At 39.2% G+C, this 19,845-nt stretch overlaps 1 protein-coding gene across 1 annotated transcript in view; it reads left to right on the forward strand.

Moving 5' to 3' along the window:
- Nucleotides 1-19,845, forward strand: part of THSD7B (thrombospondin type 1 domain containing 7B) — a 296,164-nt gene that overhangs the window by 144,632 nt on the left and 131,687 nt on the right. Inside the window, exons 10-11 of the mRNA XM_054177216.1 lie at nucleotides 602-734; nucleotides 1,762-1,865. Coding sequence (XP_054033191.1) covers nucleotides 602-734; nucleotides 1,762-1,865 — 237 coding nt within the window. The remainder of the gene's footprint in view (nucleotides 1-601; nucleotides 735-1,761; nucleotides 1,866-19,845) is intronic.

The following is a 19,845-nucleotide window of genomic DNA, read 5'->3' on the forward strand; positions in this document are numbered from 1 at the left end:
GGAAATAAATCTGATTTCTGTTTTTTTTGTGTGCTGCATTCTGTGCTGTAGATTTTGTGAGCTGTGTTTCTAGATGGATTGATCTCATGTTGGCTCAGGTTAAGTGGAGTGTTAGCCTCTGTTGGTTGCAATGGTTTTCCTATCAGGAAGTTATCATCTGTAATTTCTCAACTCATAAAGATGGGTTACTGGTGGCAACCTGAGACCACCAGAATGTGTTTTCAGAGACAGTGTCTTCCGTTATGACAGTTCATTCTTCTGTTTATTATACTTTCTCCTGTTCAGTTGTTTAAGTATTTGCTCATACTTATTTTCTTGTCTGATTTGATCTTCTGTTAAATAGACATTTTCTGGTGCATCTCTTAGGCTGTTCATTTATCAGCCTTCCATGTGCTGCTCTGCTGAGCTACTAGGAATTTTAAAGCAAGTAACGGTAACTTTTGGTCCAGCATGCCATTCCTTCCTTTTGGGTAGTGCCAGAGTGCTCATAGCTTCAAAACATAAAAATGAAACACAGAGTATGTGTTTAACCTAAATGGCTAGATCTCTGCCTCCAGGTACCAGCTGTGTCTGGAAAGCAATTTTTGTCTTTATTTCACAGGCAATGCCACTGCAGTTAAGCAGTCCAGGTACAGGATTATCGTTCAAGATGCTGCCAATGGGGGACAGGCCTGCCCAGACACCTTGTATGAGGAAAGAGAATGTGAAGACATTCCCATCTGTCCAGTGTATAGGTAAAAGGTGTTTGCTTGGAATCAGTCTCTTGCTAGTGGGTATCCAGTTCTCCAGAAATTACTCTTCTGTCACTCCCCTGCAGAATTTTCACCAGAAAGCAACATAACACTGGAAGATGCAGAGGTATAAACGACCACTGCACCTTGCAAAATATGCAAAGATAGAGTTAAAATTGGAGATTTCAGTAAATTTGGCATCAGGAGAACAAGCAGCAGTAGACACAGCTCCTAGAAATGGTAACTTCCTTCCTTGAGGAAGCTGCTGCTGGGAACTACTGTCTCAAATATTTCTAAAAATCAGTGTAAGCTATTTTGGGACCCATAAGCCCTCAACTGCCTTAATAATTGTGTGTTTATTGCAGAAACTCTTGTCTTTTCCCTTGATGCTCTCGCTCCAGTGAATAACAGGCACTTAAAGAAATTCTGATTAGACAAATAGTACAATGGGGCAATTACTCACCACTCTTCATTAAAATTCCATGACCCATCTGTTATACAATATTAGTAAACAGAAAAGTATTATATCTTTGCATAGAAATCTCCAGCCTGCACATCCTGTAGGACATGGTCTCAGATCAGAATGGGGAGCTGAAGGTGGTACCAAAGCAGAAATAACACCACCCAGCTGTGCCTGACACCATACCACATAGTGCTGTAGAGAGCTGCTTTCATGTGTTCTTGGCTGGCACACTTCCTAGCATAGGAAGCAGCCTGGGAGCACCACCAGTTGTATGAGAACAGGACTGCAGGAGGAGAGCCTGAATTCATGCCTACTGAAGATTTTTCCCGTGTGTTTTGTGTAACTTTGAACCATGCCCTACAAAAATGAGAAAGGGAAATTAATTTTGCAGAAGGGCAACCTTGCATCTGAATTTCACTTTACAAGGCTTATTTCAGAACTTTTTGGACTCAATTTGTCCTGAAGTCTCTGCAGTAGATCTTCATTCATAGGTGAAGCTTATTGCTTGGGCATGTTAACTCTTTTCCAGTTTTGACTGCTTAATGGGCAAGTTTTTTCCCCCTGCAGGTGGAAGACCCACCGCTGGAGTCACTGTGTGCTGGTGCCGGCTTCGGTGAGGCAGGGTGTGCCGGGACACAATGAGGCATGTGGACACGGTTTGCAGTCAAGGGGTGAGCTTTCTCCATTGAGCCTCCAAATATTTAAGGTGTCAGTATGTGGTATTTAAGTAAGATCTTTACTCTTTTACAGCAGCTATTTTGGAGACAAAGCTAATGAAGCACTTAGAGTGTTTTGGGAAATGGCCCTGTTGTCTAGTTTTGCTGAAATTTAAAGTACCAGTAATGTGATAATGTACTTGGAGTATAGGAGGGGCTTTGTGCAGTAACCTGCGCTTCTCCCTAAGGATGAAGCAAAAGAATTACTATTCATTCTATGATTGTCTAGGCCTCTATGAAGTAATCCATTCTTGGTGCTAAAAATGGAAAGGATAATCTCCTCATGATTTTATATTTTACTAATAGTTTGCCTGAGGTGTGATTTTCGTTAAGGCTGTTGGAGAAGTTCAGCATGGATAAAGGCTTTTGGCTCTTGGCCTTCCTGTGATTAAGCACTTGGAAAATACAGTGATGATATTGTCTGAACAGAAGTGTTGAGAAGAATTTCACTGTTCAGAGTATGTGATCAGTCTGTAGTGGTCCTGCAGAGATTGTGGAGATTTGGCTGTTATCAGTCTCAGGGAAAACCTGATGAAACCTTTAACAGAAGGTTATTTTTATTGAAGAAAAAACAACAAACAACAAAACCAAACTACTATACAGGTATTCTAATTGAAGAAACTCGACATAATAATTTACTTCTTCACAAGGACGGAAACTATTCTTTAGAGATGAAGTGAATTTCTTACATAATCTGGAAACAAAGGAAAAGAAAGAAAAGCCCTGACAGTATGTGGGCTGTATCTGGAAGAAGAAATGTGGTTTAAACTAAAGCTCAAAGGAGTAAATATCTTTAACTGGGCTTTGACCACAAGCCTTTCCACAAGATTTTCAAAGAGAGCTCTGCAAATTGAGACATCCTAAAACGTATTCCTCAGTCTTGGTGCAAAGGGATGATAATCTTTATACTCCAGTAGGTGCAGGAATTTGTATTAATCTTACCCTGACAGAATTTGAAGTATGCTAGAAGAGTATATCATGCTTATTTTTACTCTGTGGAGAGTCTTCCAACAGTTACATAAGCTATGTGCTGTTCTAGGATAATCAGGGGGAAAGAATCTCACAGTCTCACGGGTTTAACGCAAAATTTGCTTCAATGCCACATTCACTTTCTGTAATTAACTGTGGGTTTTGTAGCAGCTTTGGCTTTCATAATTACATGTAGTGACAGAATTAGTCTGCTAGATATTACAGAGGATGAGTGTGGTTTCAGGAAAATGACTTCTCAGATGAAACGCATGGAGGATGATTTCTGAGATATTTTCTACCAACAACAGGAGTGATCTCCGTGGATAAGGCAGCTGAAACCAAGCTGCTGGCTGGCCATATTGCTTCTGAAAAATGAGCTGCTGGATTTTCAGTGATTCTGTATCTTATCTGTAGAAGTATTTAGTAAGGGAGACATCCATAAAGCCGGTGTTAATACCTCACCTTGCTGCTGCTGGCACTCATCAAGAGCAGTCAGCATATGAGAAGAGGTACTCTGTCAGTGTATTGCTGGGGAGTAGCTGTTTAGCCAAGGATGATGTTTGCTTGTAGACTGTGACACTGGAGGACTACTGGTCCTTTAATTCTTCATCATGAAGGGGGTCTTTGGAGATATCTTTGAAACAATGTATGAGCTGTGGCTGGGGATTTGGGCTTGTTCAGCTTGGAGAAGTGTCTAAATGACAGTGAGATTCACAGAGACAAGGGAGCCACACTCTTCCCAGAGGTGCACAGTGAAATAACAGAAGGTAACTGTCACAGGGATGGAAATTCTCAGCTTGCTTGGAGAGAGTGTAGTTCCCTTGGAGATACTGAAAACTCAATAGAATAAGGTCTTGAGCAGCCTTTTCTAACTTCGAGGTCACTCCTGCTCAATGCAGGCATTGCATCTTCAGAGGTCCCTTCTGTTCTGAATTATATTTTAAGATTCTGTGAGTCGTTTCAGTGGCATCTGTGCCATCACTGGAAGAACACCAGGTGCTACAGGTAGGTACATTCCTGCAATATTCAGGCATCCTACAAATGAGTTTGCATTCGAGGTATCACCGCCACTCCACACAGTAATTGGCTTGCACATTGTGTCAGCATCTTTAGCCAGTAAGTGCTTATTCTCCGAAGAGTATTTATATGAATTTGTCCAATTTCTTTTTTTTTGCCATGTAACAGCAATTACCCTTTTACCACTGAAGATAATAAGTCTTGCTGCTCCATAGAGCATCCATTTTTAGAATGCTTTTTTCTTTTGGCTGTCCATATACCGACTGTCATGTAAATAAGAGGATTTCAGTTTTCAGTAACTGTCATGTCTAGCCAATTATATGAGGACATTGAATTCTTATAAATTATTTCTGAAGAAATGAAGTGTATGTTTATGGGTACCTATTTAGAAGGATGACTGAGGCAAAATTAAATCTGAAATGACTTTCAAACACCATTCTTTCTCTAGGGTAGATTCTGAGATAGATACTTAGAGATCTTGTTCCAGGGGTGTTTTCACTGAAATTGCACATTAAACGTACTATGTAACATGCAGAAGGTATTAGAATTTGCCTGTGAGGAATAGGCAGAATAGGCAAAGAGATGAGAGCTGCCTGAGCTGCAGGTTTTGTGACTTTAGCTTGGAATGATATTGCGCTAATTGCAATAGCCTTTCATTTTGTATGTCAGCTAATTCATTCAGGAAACAATCAGGCAGGTAAGAGAAAAGTAAGGTTTAAAACTAAGAAATACAGTTGTTATTTAAATTTTATTAAGACATGAGTTGCAAAAAGCCCTTGAGGTAGGGCACACCCGAGTAAAACAGGGTGGGGATGTTACTGTTGCTTGACAGTGACATAGACAACATTTCTAACAGTAAATGAAGAGCTTTACAAGCTTTTCTACTGCTATATAGCTGTCATTTTCCTCGACAAGTGACTAATTTACTAGAAGGTGTCAAGACTGAGAAAATTGCTTCTGCTTTCAGATGCTCTTCATTGACTTTACTGTTCTCTGATGTTTGTGATGGAAGATCCTTCAGAAATGACCTCTCCCATCAGAGCTGACATGAGCAGCCACCTTAGACATCTACATTTTGGGGAAAAAAGTATGTTGCTCGTTACAAGGGATCATTACAGCTTAATTAGTGGATGGAAAGCCTGTTTTAAGCAAGTGTCTTTGAAGACTGCTTCAAAAGCCATTGATAAAGTAAATGCACGTTAAAGACAAGACTGCTTCAAAAACTAGTCTTGGAAGTACACCAATAATATGGGTATGAAAACAGTAGATACTTTCCAAAAGCAAGGAGAAGCTGCAGTAACAGAACATGTCACATCTTACTTCTCCTGCTCCTGCCACTTCATAACTGTGATTCACTTAAGGGATTTAGTGCTATCTCTCCCTACCCCGCAATAAGATTGTCTATCTCAGAGCTGTAGCTCCCCATCATAAAAATACAGAAATGCTGTGACACAGAGCAGCAAATATTCTTAGAGAATAATTTATTGGTTTATGAACAGGAGAGCAACAACAAACCTACCAATGCAGTAATGAGAACCTACTCTGCTCTGGAGAAGTGCAGTCTCTCTGGCTTACCTAAGGTCATGGGGTGGATCGATGCTGGAGAGCCTCACTGGGCATCTCAGTAGAGTATTCCTTTTGGTATGCTCTACTATCAGACCATGTATGATGTATTTCTTTCCTTCTTTAACCGAGTTGTAAATTCACACCACGTGGACTTTCCTAAGATGGTTGGTGTTAAATACGGTCGGTTTCAGTTGAAAAGTTGATGTATTAACTGACAGTGAAAGAGCAGAATGTAGGCAGCACCAGACTCAAGCAATTTAAGATTCCTGTCTCCTTCATTGCAGGCTTCTGGCTCTTGCTCTGGAGCTTCCTGATAGCTGTGGGCATATTGCAGACACCACCAGTCTTAGACTGATCAAGAAGTTATCACTGTGAGAGCAAAAATTGCAACAATCTGTTACCTTTTATGACTGTGTCTAAATGCAGTGATGGTTCCAGTACAATCTTATGTAAAATATAGGCAGAACTGTGATTACAAATATCATTTGTGATAAATTAGTGACTAAGTTAACACATATTCCATACTAAGTAAGATGAAAGGGTGAATTTTGGTATTGCCTATTAACGTTGCATCTACAGAAACATTTCAAACAGGCATCCTTTAGCTGTATTACCTCGTGTATTAGCAATCTGTACCACAACAATGGCCATACACATACTGCTGAAATTACTTTATGTTAACCTATTTATAATGAGATGTGCTATCAAAAAAGCATCAGTGTTGCTACTTTTTTCACACATAAGATAGTCAGACCACAGTTCTTATTCCCTGTTATGTAGGTAGTTAATAGCCGATTAGCTAAATTAACAGATGCGTTCATTGTAATTTGAGTTGCAGAATACTTTTGCACAGAATTACCAATTGCAGGAGATACATATTAGAATCCTGTTGGAATTTACAGGCTAGAGGCAATGTGATAACCTAAAGTTTGTAATGAATACATTTATGATAGTAAACGTGGCAAAGACATGGATTGCTTCAGTGAGATGGTGATATTTTATGAGCAGTGCCTTGTGGTGCGGTCCTGTGTATAAATCTGTCCAGCTGATAGCAGCTTACCTGTCATCAGTAGCTCTCTCCAGTATTAACTTTGCCTGGTAGGACAATGGCACCTTGAGCCTTATTCTGAGTGGTGCTGGGAGTTTGTTGGGTTTGTCAGTGTTTGGTCTAATGGCACTAGTCTAGGGTTGTGGGTGGTTGCAAGGCCACAAATGGGAGCACAGTGAGCTGAACTTGAATGATCCCAGATGGCATCACAGTCTGGAAGACACCTGCCTGGCAGCTGGTGGCATTGGTAGCAAATAAGTGAGGGGAAAATAATTACCAGGGTAAGGTCAGGAGCTGAATCTTGTTTGTGACACTTCCAAAAAGGAAGTCTGTGAAGCAAAGTCTGTCTAGGATGGGGATTGAAGTTTGGGGGCTTGCTGTTCCAGGCTGGAGAGCCTCAGTCTGTTATCAGCCATGCCTGCTCAGGGCTTCACCAGCAGTTTACCAGTGTAGCTGATTTCCATCACATTGCAAATTCATAAAGTACCTGTTATCTATATTGCTATTTTCTTGTCACTGATCACATGGAGAGTAATAAGGTGATAAGCAACAACCAAACCAGAATTGATTTACTATTATTTGTTCTTGATAATCTGATTTCTTTCCTTCACGAGGCAGTGGGCTGGAGGTTAGGCAATAAAGTAAGCAGCAAACAGCACAGATAATATTCTTTTGACTTTTGGAGGACGTTGTGTCCAGTCCCACATGACAGTCTCCCATGTGTAATAAATCACAGACTCACAGAAACATTCAGCTTGCAAAAGACCCTCAGGATCACCGAATCCAACCGATACCAATTAGAAGCTAGAGAAATGCAGAGTGGCATCGTTGTGCAACTTGTTGAAAAACACATTCAGAGCTCTGTTACCAGTTATTTGCTGTCAACCAGAAAGGCCCTTTTCAAATGGCTTCCTTCAGGGCATCTGTACTCTTGACTGTCTTCAATATTTTCAGTAAGAGTGGGTAATATGAAGTAGAGAATACATCAGTAAAACATCTGGGTAACTCCAAATTGTGAGTACTTTGAAGGCTGTGCCAAAAATACATGTTGGATAAATTCTAGCATGCTCTGAAATCAGAAAAGTGAAATTTTCATTAAAGAAAAAGAAGTGCAGCACTTAGACTACACAGAAAGATGGGCAGCAGTACTGTAGAGGTCAGTGTGGACTAAGTGTGAGTAGTGTTATCCTGATGTAATAAAACATCATAAAATCATGCATTCCTTAGATTTTCCTTTTGATCTCAAAGTTCCTGAAATTTATTCTTCTGATTCCTAAATTAGAATCTTTTTAAGAGGTAATCCTTCCATTTAGTTTTGTTCTGTATCACTTTCATCCACTGCAAATTATGACAAACAAGGTCAAATCAAAAGAGCAACATTTTCTCTTGAATAATTCCACTTCCTGGTTTGTAGATTCAGAATACATTGGGAACCTTCCCCCCTTCCCCCTTTTTTTCAAAATACCCAAATTTCATTAACAGTCAGAAATTAGATATTTAGAAGTCAAAGCCCTAACAAATATCAGTAAATGAATTAAAATATCTTGAAAACAGGGAAACTTTACCCTTGATTTTACACTTTAAACTTAATTCTTGATCGACCATGTGTAACTGTACACAGGAGTTGGAGAGATTTATCACTGCAGTGTGGCTGGATGTTTTATCACATGAATCTGGATTGTTTGTATCTGATTTCTATTAGTTGACCCACAGTCTTTGTTCTTTAAATTATTTCCCAAAACCCGCCTCTACCTGTGGATTTGACAGTAAATTAGCTTCATGCAAAAATACGTGACAGTGTTTCACAAAGAGGAAGTTGTGGATGCTCCCTCCCTGAAACAGTTTAAGGCCAGGCTGGACGAGACATTGAGCAGCCTGACCCAGTGTAAGGTGTCCCTGCCTGCGGGAGGTGGGTTTGGAACTAGGAGGTCTTTAAGGTCCCTTCCAACCCGAATCGTTGTATGGTTCTGTCAAAACAAGGAGCAATTAAAGAGGGGGAGACAAAAATACAATATTAATGTAATGTATGTGTGTATACATCCTTAGGGTTTTTTTGCACCAGTGGAATGAGGAAGGTATCCTATCTCAGACAGATTTTCAATGGGGATTTATTTCAGTTTTGGAACATTAGAATTGACAGGAGCAAGAAAGGGCAAGGGACAGACAAGGCTATGTGAGGTGTGATCAGTCAGTTTCTCAGAGCAATTTAATTTATAAGAAATAAAATCATTGCTTGAATAGAAATCATCCTGGACCAATTTCTTAAAACCTGGTGACATAACAGAGTTATGTATGTAAATATATGCATGGCAGTACTGGAGCCTGCAGTTAGATACTGGTTTTGGGAACGGAACTTCATCCTCTTGTTATATTACATTCCACTGATCTCCAGGTAATGTGTTCCCCCAGACCAATTTTTCTTTCTTTGGGTCTTAGTTGATAGGACAAGGGGAAGAAAGATTGATACTGATTTCCCAGTGACAGGTTGTTCACAAAAGAGTGATGGTGGGCTACCCTCCTTTTTTCATGGGAGATGTCAGCAGGCATCACACGACGCATAGAAGAGTGCTAATATATTTCAGTCTGAGTCTGGTCCAGCTTCCACCTCAGCTCTAGCTGCTGTACAAGTATTTCATAGGTGGTAGGAGAATTGCCGTGACATTATTTTATTGATGCTAACTAATAGCAAGAGAGACTCCAACTCATTTCTGTCACTGTAGCCTTTTGCCAGCAACATAAAAATTGAGGAGACTCTTAGAGAATTTGTCCTGACAGCAATCTACAGTGCAACACTTTATCCAAAGGCAACTCAGTAATCTGTAGACTTTCTGTAAAATAAAGATGATGAAAACTGCATGAGATAAATTATATGTATTTGATTTCCTTCAAAAACAGGGCAGTATATTCCACTCTGTAGAAGAAAATAAGCAGACTTTCTATCTTAGCTGTATACTGTTCCTATCTGATCAATGGAACAAATATCAGCATCTGAGTACAACACACAGCATTTATTTTCTATGGGGGGGAGGGGGAAAGAATGTCTTGATCAAGTGGAAAAGTCTTCTGAAGCCAGAAGGCATGAACACTGAAAATGTACACTACAAGCATGTACCAATATCTGAACTCTTAAAAGATCAAAATAATGAGAAGTAAAGCAGAGGAACATCAAAGCTTTCCAGGCTATGTATTTCTGCCTTGATTAGGAGGAAGGACAGAAGAAGCGGGGAAAGAAGGGTTTAGATCAATAGGAAAAGGCCCAATCACCTCAAAGACAGCACCATCCAAATGTGTACAATTTACAGGAATTGCCAGAGCATCTCAGTCATAAAAGTACTCACACCGTATTTAACAGGTACAGAGAGAGAGAGTTGAGATCATCTTATCTGAAGGAAATTCCTTTTTAAATATAAGGGTAGATAGATTTTCATTTTGTCTTTCATCCCTCTGATTAAGTTCAGCTCTCTTTGGTCCTCCTGAGATTTCTTTCATCTAGTGTGTATTCTGTATGATCTAAGCAACCGTCGTTGGTGGAAGTAATTTTTGGGGTCCTTTTTTAAATGATGGCTTGTCATTAAACAGAGTGTAGTAGATGAAAGAGGTCCAAGTAGAACCAAACTGTGCTGAGACTTACTGGGAAGGATGAAAGAAATGAGAGACATAATGAAAGCATCTCTCTCTCCCAACTGGAGTCGGGCCCTTCCAATTATGACTTGTTTTATAGCACCGGATTCCAGTGATTTAAAATCCTAGTTATGAACAATTGATTTAGACTTTTTCTACAAATCTTGAGAAATTTTCCTTATGTGGACAGGAGGCCTGGGTTCCTGGTTTGTGTAGAGAGTGCTAAAAAGTAAAAGAGAAATCTTTTCTGTGGCTGTGTGAGTGTTGTAAGGAGACCTGAACACACAGCGTGGTGTGCTGCTTATAAGAAATACAGGCACCATTTCAGCCTAAATCTCTGTGTTTCATTGACTTGGAACCTGAACATGAGGGTTTATAATCCTGAATATTTTATATGAGTTCGTGTAACTGTCACTGTAACTAGCTGTAAAAAAAATTATAGTTTTTTTTAATGTTCTTCCTAATCTTTTGGCCTCTGTTTGTATCTGGCATGCCTCAGTTTGATGGGTTTAACCCTGCAGTGAGTAAATTATTTTAGTTTCCTGATGATTTTCAATTTAATTGAATCATTCTTTGTTCTTGAGATAGTTGAGTACCGCTTGGCCTCCTTTTTCGTTTTCTATTTTACATAACTCTTCTATGTCCCTGTAGTTCACCTCTCCATGTTGCAGGCAGTACCATTCAGTACTGATTTAGATCTACTTTTGCTTTTATGAAATTTTCATTTCCTCCTTGTCAGGGTTGTACTGTTTACAAATCCAAAGACAATTCATGCCAAAGTTACTGTGGTTCATAGGGAAATTGTTAAAAATTCATCTGAGCTGAGCAGGATAAGATCCAGGCTCTCTGGAAAATGGCCTTAAGGAGAACTTTTCTTCAAATAGACACTTTAAGTGGGAAACCTTGAAGCATGACCAAAAATAAGCAAGTTTATTAAAAAGCTTTTATACTGTTACTTGTTGGGAAAATGCTAGAGATGTTTTTCTCCTAATCTTTCCCAGAGCATCCTCTTCCTTGCCCATGATGATCTCAGTCAACTGATACACTAAATTCTGAGAAATTCTGGAATCATTAATAGGAAGGATGAAGACCAGTTGTTTATTCTTATAGTACAGCAGTACCAAAGGGGCTTAGCTTGATATTTATTTTACCTAGCTGAAGGAAAAAAGATGGTTCTGCGTAGAAATGGTGAGGAGGTTGGAGTAGATGTTCTCTAAGGTCCCTTCCAACTTAAGCCATTCTATGAAATGATGATCCTGCTTAAATCAAGGAAAAATTAAGGGACTCTGTCACCTGTTTGGACCTCTCAAAAAATGCAAACCAAACCCAAAAAAGTCCAAGAAACAAAAATCTCCCAGCTGTTGGTGAAAGGGAAAAAAAACCACAAATGCAAACACAACACAAACAAAAAACCCACTAAATGTTGAAAGGAATTGCAGAGCTTGTTTGGTTTGATTTCTAGCAGATATTGCTTATAGTCAGGCTGCTGAAGTTCAGACTGCCTGGAGAATTCGAGCTTGGTAAAAGTTGTAGTTTGCATTTTACTTTATTCTGCATTAGTTAGACAGCACTTCATATTGGAAATTATTGAGTCCTGTTTCTTTGACTAATTAAGTACTGGTGCTCTACATGAATATTAGCATCCTACATGGAAGAGCTCATCAGTGTAGCTTACTATAAAACTTCAGGCACAAGATTTGTTAAATGCCACAAGGGTGCAAAAGAAATCCTGATGTCATGTTCCTTGAATCCAAATTTGGGTCTTTATGTTACACCAATGGCTTTATGCCTGCTGTAGAGGTTTTAGACATGAGTTTTCAATTTCAGAATGAATTAATAACCTTGGCTCAAACTATCTTTCAAAATTCCCAGCATCTTTCTTTCAAACCAGTGCACTAAAGTGACAGTAGAGTAACTGAAAGTGACGGGGATACTGCTGAAGTGCTTGCACTTGAGAAGCTACATCAGGAAACTGTGAAATGGTCAATATTACATTTGCTTTACATGCCCAGTGGTGCTTTTTTGTTGCTGTTGCTGGCACCGTTTCTAAATATGTTCAGAAATATTAAAAAGTATTGAGCAGTGGGTTTAGCACTTTCTAAAGGTGATGGCAGAAGTAATCCTTTCCTGTTGGAAACACCCATTCTCCCCTTTTGTTAGCAGTATTGTCATTGATTTGCTTCTGGAAAGACTAGGGAAAAGATTCCATCTTCTTTATATTACAATAAATCAAGAGAAACTTCATCCAAAAAATTGGAATTCCACTGGAATAAAATTACTACACAAGAAAAAGCCATCTCTGTACTTTGATGGCAATAGATAGTAATGAAAAAAATGTCACCTTCTAACAAAGATTTCTCTGAAGTCAATTTTTTTCCTGGCAGCCGCTGTTTTTACCTGGTGTGTTCATCATTTATTAAAGGATTGCGGATATTGGCTTTGTGAAACAAGGAAAGTTTGGATTAATCCATTCTGATGTTTGATGCAATTTTCCCAAAGTAGTGTGTATTGTAACGTCAAGTTTGGATCTTGGATGTGAAGCCTTCTAGCAGATGCTATTTTTCACTGTTTTTCTGGTCAATTGTGGTTGGTACTAATGTGCCTTCCTGACGCTTCACTGAAGTCTCAGTCCTGCAGTCATTTTTCCCCCCTTTGATATGTGCCCCAAGGTGACTGAAATTTCTTCAAGTTATCTATTTTTACTGTCTTTTGGATATTAACTTTCTGTTTTGTTGTTTTTATCCTAGTCTTTGTGTAGAAAGGAAATGCCTGAACCTCATACTGAGGTGCTCAGTATGAAGGAGTCTAACTGACCTATTAAAATGTAATAGGCTTGTCGAAGGCCATCTACTTCAGCATTTGTTTAATTCAGGGTGAAGTAGATCAGCACATCCCCAGGGGACGTATGACGTGAGAGGGCAGCACTCCCAACCACTGCTGTGTGATAGGAATAGATGTGCTTCCACAGCCTCTGCCCTTGCTGACCACAACCCTTTGCTGCTATTTTATTTTATTCCTTATGATCTGGGAGGGCATCTTAATAATAGCTTCTTATTAACAATATTTGTGAAAATTAGGTGAAAATTGGTCTGCAGAGATGAACAGCTATGTGCTGACATGAACTCTCTCAAGAGTTTGAGGGATTTAACTCTTCTGTTGCATGGTAGCCCCCAGATTACGTGATGTGGCCATGGCAGACATTGTTTGGGGCACACTGGGGAATTTGTGGGGCAAATCATATGCAGTGTGCTTGCGAGAAGTTGCTTTGGCCAGCAGGTGCTTTTTCAGTACTGCTCTGAAAGGGTTGGTTAGTGGAGCGCATTAAAATCACTGCCTGTAAGATGAATGGGGTTTGTGCAGGCTGTGTTGCTGGTGAAGTTGCATTTCAGCAAACCTCCAAACAGACAGGGGATACATTTGTGCTTTAAAATAAATAGATATCTTGAGTGCCTGTTTTCACGGAGTATAAATTTTCATGTAATCTAAGCACATCTGCTCATAATAATTAACTTCTGTGGTGTATGCAAGGAAAAGCTACATCAGCTCAATGGTATGACGAGATGGATTGCTTCCTATCTGTTCATCATAATGATTAATTGTAGCATTTATAGGAAGATGTCTGCTTTTTATTAATTTTGGGGTTTAGATCATGTACCTTGCCTCTTCTTTTTTTTTTAAGGTTATTTAAATGTAAATACTTTGCAAATCCGATATGAAAGCATAAACTTTCCAATTTTAAGTGCTTTGATGAGAAACAGAGCAAAATCTGTCTCTGCTTAAACTGTCTTATCTGAAGACTTCGAAAGATGCCTGTCTTTTCTAGTGAGATGAATTTCACAGGTAAATGTAAATATTGAAAGTAACCATGAAAGAAATGTAGAAGGATTATGGAATTTCATTTGACCCTGATAGCTGGTGTTTCCAAGGGGCAGGCTTGATAATAATGAATCATATTAGTAATTTGCAGTTGGTCTTATGCTTTTGTAAGTATTAAATATTTACTAGGAGTGAAATAATTAATTTATGTGTTTCCAGAAGTTAAATACATTTAAATCTCGGGGTTTAGTTCAGTAAATTTTGAGTATGTGCTTTGTGGTATGTAAATTTTCAGGTTTACGGCAGAAGAAGTGGTGGGTATGCAAGTACAGCTATTAATTGACACCAACCTGTCAACCTGCCATGGGTTAGTTGTTTAGGTGGTGTTGGATTGGTTGATGGGTTGGACGTGATGATCTTGAAGGTCTCTTCCAACCTGGTTTATTCTATGTATTCTATGTATTTATTCTATGTAAGTAGGTTGATTGGAGACCCAATGACCCTGTTGTATTTACTGTGTCCAGTTCTGGGCCCCTCAGTTTAGGAAGGATGTTGACTTGCTGGAGCGTGTCCAGAGAAGGGCAACAAGGTTGGTGAGGGGCTTGGAGCACAAGCCCTATGAGGAGAGACTGAAGGAGCTGGGGTTGCTTAGCCTGGAGAGGAGGAGACTCAGAAGTGACCTTATTGCTCTCTACAACTACCTGAAGGGGGGTTTTAGTGAGGCAGAGGTTGGTCTCTTCTCCCAGGCAACCAGCACCAGAACAAGAGGGCACGGTCTCAGGCTGCATCAGGGGAGGTTTAGGCTGGAGGTTAGGAGGAAGTTTTACACAGAAAGAGTGATTGCCCACTGGAATGCGCTGCCTGAGGAGGTGGTGGGGTCGCCGTCGCTGGGGGTGTTCAGGGCGAGGCTTGACAGGATGCTTGGTTGCATGGTTTAGTTGATTAGGTGGTGTTGGATGATAGGTTGGACACGATGATCTTGAAGGTCTCTTCCAACCTGGTTTATTCTATTCTATTCTATTCTATTTTCTTCCATTGTAGTCATCTTTCTCCGTTACTTAAAAACAAGTTAACCTGTCGTATGGATGAAGGTCAGCCACAAGTTTTCACTGGTGCACTACACCACTAAGAATGGTGGAAGCAAAACAAAATGATGTGTGGAAAACATTTATTGAATAAAAGTCTGAAACAAGGGTAAAGTTGCAGGAGATGTGTACAGAATTTAGCCTACTATTTAAAAATCTTTTGGGGTTACTCAAGTCATATTGATTAAATGATAAACAAAGTACTTTCTTGAAATCTCACAGTGACTGGCATAAATTCCCTGATTGAATTATACTGCAAACAGAATGCTATAGGGGGAAATGTCTTTGCCAGTTACAGTTATATCTTTTTTTTTTTTTTGAAGGTTTTCTTATTAAAATTTCCATTCCAGGATTTTCTCAGAAGATAAACTAGATTCAACAAAGAAGTTAATGTAAAAATAAGCTATTCCAATGGCATCAATGAGCAGATAAAATAAGCAAATAAGCAATTTGCAGATAGAGAGTCAACATCCCATGAAATGTTTATAAAGGTAATATTTAAGCTCTCATAAAATCAAATTGTATTCAGATACAATAACAAAACTCAGTAATAAAACAGTGGTGAAATCAGGTCCAGACATAATCATAAAGCAAAAAGCTCCATTCCATTTCAGAGGTTTTCTTTAGTGCTAAGCATGCTATATGTTTTTATGGCAACTCCACCCAATCTTTGCTTTCCTGGTGATTAGAGTGTACACGTATCAATGAAGCTGCTTTTTCATGCAATGTAATTTAATTATTAAGAAAATAATTTGGATGTCTTTTAGGTTTCATGGTGCTGAGCATTTTTAGGACTTTAGTCCTCAAGGAAGCAATCTATTCTAAAATGAGATGACTTTGTTTTCTTTCCTAGAGTCCATCAGTCTGTTTCAGAGAGAAAGTTGATTCATTTAACTTTTTTCCTTGCTTTGTTATCTGTGGTAGTTCTTGTTATCTGCTGGATAATTGTTTATTCCAATATTTTTGTGCAAATCAAAAATAAGCTGATGAGCCTGTATTTCCATACCCTTCACCTTAAACAAACAAACAACCCCCCCCCAAAAAAAACAACCAACCAAAAAAACCCAAACAAACAAAAAGGTTTTATGGATAGGCAGAATGTTTGCTTCCTCTATGAGGTCGCAAAGATGCTCATTTCTAACACATCAAGATCAGTTTCTGTAAGTTTGCTGGAGCCAGGATTCATTAGAGCAGACAATTTCAAAACAGCCAGCTTATCCTTGACAGCACTTTTGCTCAATGAGGACCAAGAGGCCTGAGCTCTTGCAGTTTTTTAACCACTAATTGTAACACTCCTATGATTGCAGCAGATCTGCTCGGTGAAGGATGATGTAAGCTCCGGACAAATTTTGGGGAGGTGGGATGGCAAAGTGGAGAGTCTGGGTTTTGACACTTCTGCAGAAAGATCCTCTGTTACCTTTCATGCCCATTGCTAATTCTGGGTTTTGCATGCTTGTGCTGCAATTTTCTGCTAATCCTCAGGAACTTGACCTAGTTTCCACCTTTTCTTTTGTTTGCAGGCAGTGAATAGCTTTTGACTGAGCTTAGCTAATCTCTTGTACTCCAATTTATCCCTAACATAGTTTTACCTGTTCGCTAATAGGAGAGCTTTCACTTTGGCATTTGTCTTTTTTTTCTGAACTACACCTTTCTTCATTTCTCTTTTCCCTACCAGGACACCTTACTTAGCTTTAATGCAAATATGTGTATATGAATGCATTAGTCTACTTGCCTGCCCTAGCTGGTCATTCTCTTTCACTCAGCCCGCCACCCTGATCATCTCTATTGATTCCTCCATGTCATAGCATATGGGCTATCTAAGAGCATTTACCCTGTCCCCACCCCAACAGGGCAAACTTTACCAAATTCACCAAAATAGTCTATGAATTGCCTGTACTTCCTGAGCTTTTCTGTATTTCCTGTAGCATCAGATGGAGTAGAATATGTCTTCCTACTTGCTCATGAGCTCACCTTTTTCCAGGTCTTTTTCCTAGCATAGCACACATGTTCCTTTCCCTGCTAATCATCAGCCTGGTATTCAGTAGGTCAGTTGTTCCCTAGAGGCCAGCCCAGAAACTGAAAAGGTCTATAACCTGTAGGTAAAACAGATCACCCTCATTTTCATGCCCTTCCAGAAGTGCTGTTGCCTTTTATGTTACTATTCCAGTCATGTGAATTCACTGGTTAAATATTAGCTACAACGAATTTTCACTCAAAAGTGCATGCTAATGTGGTACCTGTATAAATATTGTCATTCTGGTTTTTGAGGCTTTATTGAGTAGATAGAGCCTTATTGTGAAACCTCACTTATCTTAACTGAATTGTTATGTAAAGATGATGAAGCCGTAATGGCTTGGGGGAAGGATCTAGGTGCATCATCAAGTACCACCTTTGGCTCTGCTGGGACAGGGTATATTGGGCAGCCTTTTTGTAGTGGGTGGAAAAACAGGTCCCATTTCTGTATTTCTTTAGGTAAGTTACACTGACAAGAGTAATTCAATATTGGTAGCAGCTGTTCAATATTTTTGTAGATGTAGCAGATTTCAGGCTGATAAAGGATAATTTGATTTTGGAAGGTGATTATTTGCAACATGTTTGCTTGGGGATGTTACTGGCAAGTCCCACCATAACTGTAATGAAAAGTATATTAAACTTCATTTTACACATATATGATGGAAAGGTTGATAAGCATTTGAAACACTAAGGAATTAAGCATTTCCTCAGTTCTTCACAGTCTGCTCTCCTTCATTTGCTGGGAGAGTCAATCTTGGGACTTTTCAGAGTAGTCTTTGTCCCTTTGTCCCTTTGTCCCCTCCAGCCTACATTTATTTATTCTATGATAATTTTGTATAGCATTGTGAAATGAGCTTCTGTTAGATTGGACAACTCAGAATACAAGAATCAGTGCAAAGCATTTGTGGCCGTTTGACACTGTGCCTTTAAGAAAGGGGCACACTGGCTAAATGTTTATAAAATATTTTGGTATTCTAAACGAGTTTCATTGGTAGGATTGTGGGAGGTGAGGTTAGACCCAGGAGAGCTGGGACTTTCTCTCAGTCTTCCTTCCTTCGCTGTCCCTTTCGGCTGGATCTGCTTCTGGGCTTCTTGCCAAGAGATAAGAACTAACTCACTCCCTGTAACAGGCCTGTCCGCTTCTTCCCCTGTCCCGCTAACCATCCTCGTCTCTTCTTCTACCTCTTTCGGGGAGAAAGGAGGTAGGGGGTGAAGGGGGGCACAGGGGGAAGCCCCCTCTGTGGGGGGTCTGGTTTCTGGTTGAGTTCATTTGCTGTATATTCCTGTATATATTGTAAAATACCTGTATTTGCTGTGTTGCATGTAATCTGTTTCCGTGTAAAATATAATCTCATTTCTCCGACTGAGTTTTAGCCGCGGTCTCTTTCTCAGTGGGGGAGGGAAAGCAGAGCCTTTCCTTTCAAACCACCACAGCATTATATGGACTTCAACTATATTTTGCATCTTTGCAATACTGGAAAACCTTGTAGTCTCAAGACTTCTCATTTATTGACAGCAGACACATCAGTATCAGCAGCTCATCTTGTTATTAGCTCATCTTGTTATTGTTATTAGAAAAAGAACCACAAAACTTGCTGCATTTATTGAGTAGAGGAAAAAAAATGTTTATTTTCTGCATGTAGAGTTTATATGGATACACAATCCTCAACACACCTAGGAGATAATGTATTAGTTTGGGGGTGTTTTTTTAAGCTTTACTGTGTCCTCGAAGTTGTCTGAGTACTTAGGTTAATAGTTAAATAGCCATTCTGCGTGTTCCTTTTATTATTTTCAACCACCAGAGAAGAACTTATTTTTTGAATCTTGGTGTAATTAGTAACTTTACCACCAGGGCTTTTCAATACTTTTTTTCTTTACTGCTTGACAAATTCCAATTCTGTGTACATTGTTAATCATGCAGCTATTATATGTGGTATTCAATTTAGTATTGTTCCAACAGTTACTTTTGCCCCCTGCATGGAAGGCTGTGAGGATGTCTTCGGTTCACACACATAATGCTTTGTGAGACAAACAATTCAAGCTTTGTAGTCAGTGTAATGACCTAGCCATAATTTTTGAATTGACTGTCAACTTATATTAAATCAGAGCATCTGTTTGAAACAGTAGTATTTCATAAGCTGCATTTGACAGTTCATTATCTTATCTGTGAGAACTCCTTTCTTCCTTCATCTTGCCTCAAAAGCAATATCCCTGCTATTGAACTTTTTGGTAAAAGTCAAGGTCACAGCTTTGGAATAAAGTTATATATGGGAATTGCCTGTCTTTGTGTTGAAATATGAGTAAATCCAAAATACTGACACAGTAATCTAAATCTATGGTATGTTCTCTTGCATTTTATTGAAACTAAAGGATAAGTTTTATTGACTTTTTTAAAAGTGTTTTTAGTGAAACTTCCATGAGATTTTTAATAAACCTGTATAGATTTAAGCCTGCACTTAAAAAATACATTTACAAATATCAAGGATGTCAGTCAATTGCAAACATACATATATCTATAGATATATGGATATGTAAACTCTACAAGGAATGGATTTTGTGTTTTCTGTGGGGCCTCTTCGTTGGAGAGGGCTGGGGAAGAAGGAAGAATTTGAGTCAGAAATCCAACATTTTCTTTCCCCACATTTATAATTTTCTCATGGAAAAAATGTCAGGAGAGGGATTATCTTAATGTGGAAGAATGATGCCATTTGGTTTCATTCACTTAGAGGGGGGTGAGAAATGTCTTAGCTTTTGATTATCCAAAGTGTAGCTAATGTATTATGCAATGAGAGAAATTTCC

The sequence above is a fragment of the Dryobates pubescens genome, chromosome 2 (assembly GCF_014839835.1).
Source record: "Dryobates pubescens isolate bDryPub1 chromosome 2, bDryPub1.pri, whole genome shotgun sequence".
Lineage (NCBI taxonomy): Eukaryota > Metazoa > Chordata > Aves > Piciformes > Picidae > Dryobates > Dryobates pubescens.